This window comes from Osmerus eperlanus, chromosome 7 (genome assembly GCF_963692335.1).
Source record: "Osmerus eperlanus chromosome 7, fOsmEpe2.1, whole genome shotgun sequence".
NCBI classification, from domain to species: domain Eukaryota; kingdom Metazoa; phylum Chordata; class Actinopteri; order Osmeriformes; family Osmeridae; genus Osmerus; species Osmerus eperlanus.
In genome coordinates, this window is record NC_085024.1 from 15,605,474 (window position 1) to 15,613,957 (window position 8,484).

The 8,484-nt window shown below is 39.7% G+C and overlaps 1 protein-coding gene across 1 annotated transcript; it reads right to left on the reverse strand.

Moving 5' to 3' along the window:
- Nucleotides 1–2,167: 2,167 nt before the first annotated feature.
- On the reverse strand, nucleotides 2,168–7,187 carry irx1a (iroquois homeobox 1a). Its single transcript, XM_062465203.1, has 4 exons — nucleotides 6,730–7,187; nucleotides 4,242–5,235; nucleotides 3,946–4,021; nucleotides 2,168–2,565 (listed from the first exon to the last, which is right to left on the reverse strand). The coding sequence occupies exons 1-4, from the start codon at nucleotides 6,973–6,975 to the stop codon at nucleotides 2,508–2,510; spliced, it is 1,374 nt and encodes a 457-aa protein (XP_062321187.1). The 5' UTR covers nucleotides 6,976–7,187; the 3' UTR covers nucleotides 2,168–2,507.
- Between the last annotated feature and the right edge of the window lie 1,297 nt (nucleotides 7,188–8,484).

Consider the following 8,484-nt stretch of genomic DNA (forward strand, 5'->3'; position numbering starts at 1 on the left):
GGGAGGTTATTCAATTTCAGGCACAAAAGCTCATGCAAAGATGTGATGTGCAAATGGCGGTGGAAAGATGAAATTTGCACACCTGCCCTGGTTTAATGGACGGACAACCCTTTCAGTGCATCGGGAGATTTCAGGGTGAATACCCTGCCTAGTTGACTTAGTTGAGGACTACTCATATGCTTAACTACGATTTTATTTGTTTCCATTTAATTCCAAAGCACGGCTGTTATTTATTTATTAATTCCAAAGATTTAGGCCAACTAACAAAATAGATTGAAACCAGATTTCATGCCACGGTATTATTTGTTGAATTATTATTCGATAGGCCTACCTTCGCCTGTTTACGCCTATGGCATTTTTTTTCCCACAGAGCATAAAACGTGTATTTGCGTCTAGAGTGTGAGTAAATAAAGTTGTTTCCGGTTTTGCCTAAACAGTTGGTCATTTGACAGAAGGTGTAACTAACACATATGACCCCAGAACAAGCAGAGCACCTCGCTGACCTCTGTTAATTTCTCAACAGACTCTTAACGGCGTGACTGTCCAGAGAATGGGTATTGAAGTGCGATAGATTTCTGCGCTTAATGCTAAATAGGCTGTTAGGCTGGAGAACATATTATGAAAATTAAGTCCTTTAGACCTCAGCATTTTGACGTGTTGACGCCGGCCCATATGTTGGCCTAACCTATAACTGTTTGAATATAGTAACCCAATATTTCCTTTCTGTGACATTTTAATCACAATTTGACAACAAATAAAACATGCCAGAAAGCTTCTCACCTTGTTGTCAATATAGGCTATTGGTAAAATCAAGAACTGCATTTAAGTACCCAAGTATCTATTTAATATATTAAATTGTAGGCTATAAATATTATTTTTAAAGATTGGTGCCTTGTGTCGCCTGCCAGTATCTACGGGTTTGGCCATAGGCCTACATCCCATTCCAACCTCATTAGGCCTATTCATTTTTCATAGTGTTATTGATTAGAATAATATATTTGTATCGTATTTATCGCATAGTTCGAGAAGCATTATAGTCCAAGACGTTTTTTCTTAAATTAGGGCACAGCTCAATTTCATGTTAGAGGGCAACTCACTCAGAAAATCTGGTTAGCCCATAGAGGTCGCTGCGATCTTGCAAATCAGATGTACGTTGCCATTCCACAGGTTCATCCTCTTGGTCTGGGGACTTGTGCAATGTTCAGGTTTAGTAGTAAACCGTAAGGACATATCATGTCAAATGTTCAAATTATGTTAGTAAAACTAGAACGTATTTATATTGTTCTTCTTCTTATTATTTTTTTCATAATGAAAGGGCCTAGTAGCCATAGTAGCCTATTAGCCTCCACAAGCCTAATCAGTTGTTGCATTATAATCAACAATAGAACTATTGGTAGGTTATTGCAATTGTTCTTATTACTGGTAAGGGCCTATCATTAATATTCAAACAAAATATTGTTTTGACATCCATTAATAAATTTTACAATGTGGTTTGCATCAACAGATCCAACATGGATGACTAAATCTTACTTTGCTCATTATTACCAATGCCTATAGGCTTTTGAACGGAATCAATACATTTTCTTGGTCTCTGTTAGGACAGGCCTCTTCATAGGCCAATGATATCACACAGAACAGAACGGACCCAAACACTGACCCTTCTAACAATGTCAACGCCCGCTATAACCTCGCAAAATTAATAATTTATTATCGAATCGAATTCTCTTTCTGACAGATTAGATTTTGACAATTTGATTTTGTTTGGACAGGGCGTACCCATATTATTACTTAATGATGCACACAGCTGCTGCTGTCCATTTTCTGTCACCAACAGCCATCTGGCAACTTATTAGCACCTCAATGCATCGACGCTGCCCCCATTTAACGGAGGAAAGTTGAATAAAATTAGCCCAGAAGAGAGACGCAGACTTCCCAGAACGTTTTCTTTCCTTCTCTTCTTACCCACAATCTCCATAGGACGAATGTCAGGATTTAATTCTTCACATCAGCAGCGAGTACTGATGAGAACATAGGTTACTGTAATTATAATTGCCTAATAATAATACAAATTTGGATAATAACAATATGCGTTACCAAAATACTAATCATCTGTTTAGGATGACCATTGTCCTTGCTAAATATTAACACAGAAACGAAATGTGTGTATTCTTTGGTTTTCTCTATAATTTCATTTAGTTTATTAGGCAAAATATACGATCTGGACAAATTCCGTCAATGCGCTATTTACAAATTTAAATCACTGTATTTACATAAAAGAGGACACCAACACAAGACAAAATAAAAAGCTTATCAAATGTCCCAGGGCAAACTGGAGGGAGTAACATAGGCGCGAGTATAGGCTACACAACTATAGAGAAATCCACCCAACAGGATTTATCAAATTACGCCATTTGCTCTTCATCGACTGAATGCTATACGCTGAATTAAGTTATTTTGCATTGTCCATTTATGAGTGCGTAAAGTCATTTCGGGGCATTATGTCTTGATCAAGCTGAGGACAGTGCCGTTAGAACTCGTTGCGTGGCATCTTGCTGAGTCCTGGTGCTGGAAAGAAAAGAGAATCTGTGTCAAAATAAAATAATTAAATCTGCTTATTGCTATTGGCCTATTCAATTGGACAATTTGGTCTCTGACCAAACTCACAACTGAAACAATTCTAATATGTTTTACTTTCATAGGAAATGTCGACGTTTTTGCTATATCCATAGTTGGCTATGTCAAATATATCATAAAAACTCAAATGCACACTCGTATAAAACCAAGTAAGAAAAAAAGCCGGTATAAGAAAGGGCCTTGTGTAATGATGGCACTCGAGACTGAGGAAACTTGGAGAAAAAAAAATGCTAGAACGCTCCCGTGGGTTCTTGTCTTCCCAAGGGTCTTTAGGAAAAGCACATATCCCAGACAGGTCCCGTTTTACTCGGTGACTTGATAAGTAGCCAGCCTCCTGAGAGAAGGAATTAAGGGGGAGGGCTGGATTCGAGACCCCATGTCACCCACAAAGTCACAACTATTTCTTTAGAAGCAAGACCCATCTTTTTGACTGACGGTGTGGAAAAAACAAAACACTCAACCCTACTGAAGTCGAAATAGCCGCGTTTCCACCTCTGGAACCTTCCCCAGAAGATTCGGCAAATGTGTTCGCTGACGTATGCACCATAAGAAAATATAAATATAGGCTAATAGAAATATAAACTTTGATTTAGCCTACTGCAATATAAATACGCCTATACATTTCACGGTATGAAAATGTTCATCTTGCTTAGCTTGCCACAGATTTGGGAATAGGCCTACACTTTGTCTAAGCGGGTCACTGATTCCAATATCTGCTGGATTTTTGTTTCTAAAGGCTTCATAAGGCCTGGACATCGTCGCTGATCCATCTATCATATTTTCTTTTGTTGTCCATATTTATGTGTGTTTGGTGAGAAGGGACCAGCTGCAGACGCAGCTCGAATGTATAGGCTACATGTATTTGTTTTCAGCCGCAGAATTTTAAAAATGGCGGTAGAAATACTTGTATGCTGCTGCGAGTGTTCGACCAATCAGAAATGTTCAGCGCTACAAGCCCCACCCCAAAAGGTCCAGTATTTTGGAAAGTACTAACCCCGAGCAAGCTTCCCGAAACTCAATTTAGACCCTGGTTCCTGTTCTGGGGTAAAGTTCTTGCGGTGGAAACACGGCTCAATATAGCAAGGTGTGTTGCCTATCAGTTCTTTAGGGATCTCTAGGGCTTTATACACATTACAACTGTTTAGGGAAGTAGAATGAAAAATAAACCAAACTAGCAAATGGACCAATTGTGTCTGTAATTTTGAAATACAGGATTGTTTATAGACAGTTATGCATGAATGTGAAACAACACCTCTGCTCTACAAACATTTGTAATGTGCTGTATGCTTTATCACTGCGTAAATTTCTCACCTGTCATGAATTGGTCGAAATGAAGACTTCAGAGGCTGTGTTGGAGGCGAATCTGTTCTTAAAACATTTTCATGATCTACAAAAAAAAGAGAAGATTAGACTTAATTTACTTATTTTCCTTAGTATTAAATATTATGCTAAAAGAGTGTATAATTAGACAGTTAACCTTGTTTTGGTGTGTGCATGCTGTATGTGTGTTTGCAATGCACTACCATTTGCATCCATAGTTTTGCATGTGGAATAACTAAAAATGTTGTGTGCTATGTGCAAAAAGCAAAACAATGGCCACTGCATACCTATGTGTTTTGGACTGAGGTCTTGAGAAGCTTTCTCGTGTGTTGCCACCGGTGAAACCACCACCGACGCCTGATGCTGCACTGGTAGGTGGTGATTGTGATGATGTTGATTTACTCCCAGAAATGACCGCACGTTCAGCAGGGAATTTTGTCCCAAGAAAGCGCCGTTTGTCCAGTTGTGGAACTTTCCAATCTGGCAAGTGTATAGTCCATGGCTCGGCAGAAAAGCTGGGTGTTGAATCTGGGGTGAGGTGTGAGTAGCAGGCCCAGAGGGAGATGTGGGTTTCTGTGAACTGTCAGGACTGGTCGCTGTCTCAGCTAAGGACCATATTTTGGGTTTATTGTTCACTGGGAGTTGAAAACTCCCTTGTCTGTCAGGGGACAATACTCTGGTGTTGTTGCCATCGGAAGGATCCTTCCCCACAGAAATGCCATTCTTTGATTTGTCAAACGCCTCATGCGCCTGCAGTGCAAAGGCTCGTCTTTTCTCTAAGCTGTCCAGCTCCCCGCGCTCCCTGCCTTCGGATTTATCGTCCTCGTCCTCGTTGCTTTGATCTCCGTCATTGTCGTCAATCTTGTCTATATCTATGCTCTCCAAATCAATCTCCTCTTCATCTTCATTTTTCTCCGCATCCCCTTCGTTGTCACTGCCAAATATGTTGCCGTCTTCATCCTCTTTACTCCTCGCCCCCCATGTCACCTTGTTCTCCTTCTTCAGTCTCCTCCTGGCATTGGCGAACCAGGTAGAGACCTGCGTCAGGGTCATCTTGGTAATAATGGCCAACATGATCTTCTCTCCTTTGGTGGGATAGGGGTTCTTCCTATGTTCGTTCAGCCAGGCCTTCAGTGTGCTTGTACTCTCCCTGGTGGCATTTTTAGGCCTGGCTGGATCTCCATACTGAAACTGGCCATATGGGTAGAAGGCTGGGGATGTGTGGGCAGCAAAGCTGGCTGGATGGACACCAGGACTGTCCTTTAGGTCATACTGGGAACCCTGAAGTGATTAAAGCAAGATATATGGGTTAATTAGGTATATATCAATTTTAAATGAAAGACACTTGAAATGTTACATGTTTTGAAATTACAAAATAAAGTTGCTAAAAAGTTACAATACTTTCAAATGCTGCTGATCATGTTGGCTTGTTAATTCCCAACTATTCTAGTTGGGACTCATTTTGTTGTCAACATAACATATTCTGTGTATTTAGAACCACAACCCAACTAGGATGAAAACTATGTATTTACATTGGTGTGGATAGATAATTTGTAATTATCTGATCTCGTTTCCAATGGTGTGAATTAATCTAACCATGCGGGGTCTAATATGCAGCCCGTAACCGCTACCGCATTTCATATTAAGTAGGCCTAAAGGCCTCAACACTTATCTGACTGCATGCATGTCCCCATTAAAAATGTATACTTTCGTACAAACACATTTTTATTAAAGCAGTTGTACACCTAACAGTATCACATAAATAGTATGTGGATAGAATTAAATATGAATCTGTCCTCTTTCCTCCGAAGGTATAAAGGCTCCCTCGCAGAACAATAATTAGGCTATATTTGTCCAAAGTGAAAAAGAGAGTTATTTGGACGCCGAAACTGCAGACAACTGGTGCAGTGTCCTATAACATACTCAGTCGGCCCAATTGCACTTGAAGCATATGTATTTGGAAAGGTCGACGAAACCAAAATGCATTTTATAACGATTAGATCTGAGAAAATATAAAATTATGTTTACTGAATAGTAAACTTTTAGCTCAAAGCCTCCTCGTAATTATTAGGCTACACAAGTGTCAAACAATCTAGTGTGAAATAGCCTATGTAGACAACAATAATTATGTGTAACGTTCATGGCTATAATAATTATGTGTAACGCTTATGCTGTAGTTAAACATTTGTTTATAGCCAAGGAATAACCTATTTCCCAATCGCAAAGTAGAGTAATTACTGGCAAAAGCCATTCAGTTGTTATAATTCAGCCAAAGTAAAACATTGGTATTTAAATAATTATATTTATCATCAATTTGAAAACAGTTTTTGTTGGACCAGAGGTTAGTCTAGTTGCATTCACTATGAATAAGTATCGCTGTGAATCCACGCTCCAAAGTAAACATTGAATCCGTAAAACGAAATGCCAGGCAAAGGATATTTTTTTCATATTTCAAAATATTCCTTTAATATCCTAACTTATAGTTGCAAAAAACACGTACACTACTTCCTAATGCAAAATAGCCTACCATTTACAGCAACATTTGACCAACAATATGACGAGTAGCCTACACTTTACTCATCCCATTTAGAAGTTAAACTTTCGGCGAGCGCAGTAGAGGCTAGACTACTGGAAGACAATATAGCAGTCGGATTTGAGAATGCTTTTTCTACACAGACTATATACATAGTGTAGGATACATTCTATACACAGCAAACTTAAAGGTAATGTAAACAAACAAATAACGTTATTAACATCAGCGAAACAGACACTCACCATTTGAGAGAAAAGAGCCAAGTCAGCGCTGGTGTAAGGCAAGAAGGCGCTGTAGTTGTGGGCTGCATACGGGTTGGCGTACATGCCCAACACCGACGTTACTGCTGCAGCCGCCGCGGATGGGTTTCCCGCAATTTCAGTGCTCCCTCCGCGGGTTGAGGGAGTTAAGACCCCCGGTCGTTCACCTCCGTACACCGCTTGGGAGGCACTTAAGTACTGAGGGTAGCCCAACTGGGGGAAAGACATCTCCTCCACCGAGTCGTATAAGCCCAAAACCGTGCGTAAAAAAGGAAACCGAAGAATGAAGAAGTCAAAGTGAATGTGCTCAAACAGCACGGTCGTACTATAGGTAAGAAACGGTTCTGCCCTTCTTAAATCTCAGCTTCTCTCTTTTGCAGCAAGTCCGTTGGATGTGATCAGATCAACAATTGAGCTCCAACTGACGTGCCTGCCCCTAGGTCTTGGGCTGATCTCTCAGATACAATTTGAAGTTGATGCTTTGATTGGCATCCTACTTGAGCTGCAAGCTCCTCCTCGTTGGGGCATGTGGCGAGAGCATTGGTTGGGGCCACTCTCTCAGTGTTTGGAGTATTGTATGTTAAATGTTTAGCATTAGAGTCCATTCACTGAAGCTTTGATTGTTGTATGACAACCTGTCTACACGATTTTACAGCTGTCCGACATCGCGGAAATAAACCCGATAAAACACGGAACTTACTCTGAATAGCTACACATTTGTAATTAACAAGCGAAACAAAAACTCAAGACTGCAAATGTAGATCTCAAATTGGTTGTAGAGACGATTACGTTTTTCTGCTTTTAGAAATAATTAGTGTCCAAAAATATACCTTTGCTTGCATGCAGGTTACTTTTTCCTCACTGTTTCTTTTCTACACTCTTGCATTTGGTGAGAGGTCTCCAAGTGAGGTAGGGATTTCTGATGTTCTAGTTTATTTAGAAGGTTACTAAACTTAAAATCATATTTTACTCTTAGTTTTGCATAAAACTGATTTGGTTTATAAACTACTATTGCAATATATTGTATGTTGATTAGCTGGCTATAGATATTATCCTATCACAGTGAAAAAAAAAACATATTTATTCACTTTATTGTAGCATGCCTATTATTTATATTAAACATTAAAAACACTCATAAAAATAATAATATATGTATTCTGTCCAGCTTTGTTTTTTTTGCAGACTTGCTTTAACTAAATTTTCTTGTTTAGGTTATATCCGCAACACCCTCGCTGTGTGTATGGGGAGAGAGAGAGAGAGAGAGAGAGAGAGAGAGAGCGGGGGAGGGAGAGAGAGAGAGAGAGAGAGAGAGAGAGAGAGAGAGAGAGAGAGAGAGAGAGAGAGAAGGGGGGGGGGGGTTGTGTTTACTATCAGAAAGACTTAGACCAGAGATAGTTGAAACAACAGAAGCTGTTCACTTAAATGTCTCCATGTTGAAAACCAAAAAGAAGCCAGAGGACAAACGCGTGGAAGGTTGACCAGTGGTTGGAAACCATGTTAAGATACCAAGCGCCTGTGTTTCATTTACAATACAATTAACTGATTGGGACATATTCAATCAGTGCTCATCCTTGAAAATTACATTTTTGTTAGCTGATAACGCCTTTAAGGATTCTCTAACAAACAAAAGGTGGCAAAAGGCAGCAAACGCACCTGTCAGTGAACAATGGGGATATTAAAAACATAGAAACATAAAAATAAATAAATTGAAGTAGGCTATGGAACACGAGAAAATAC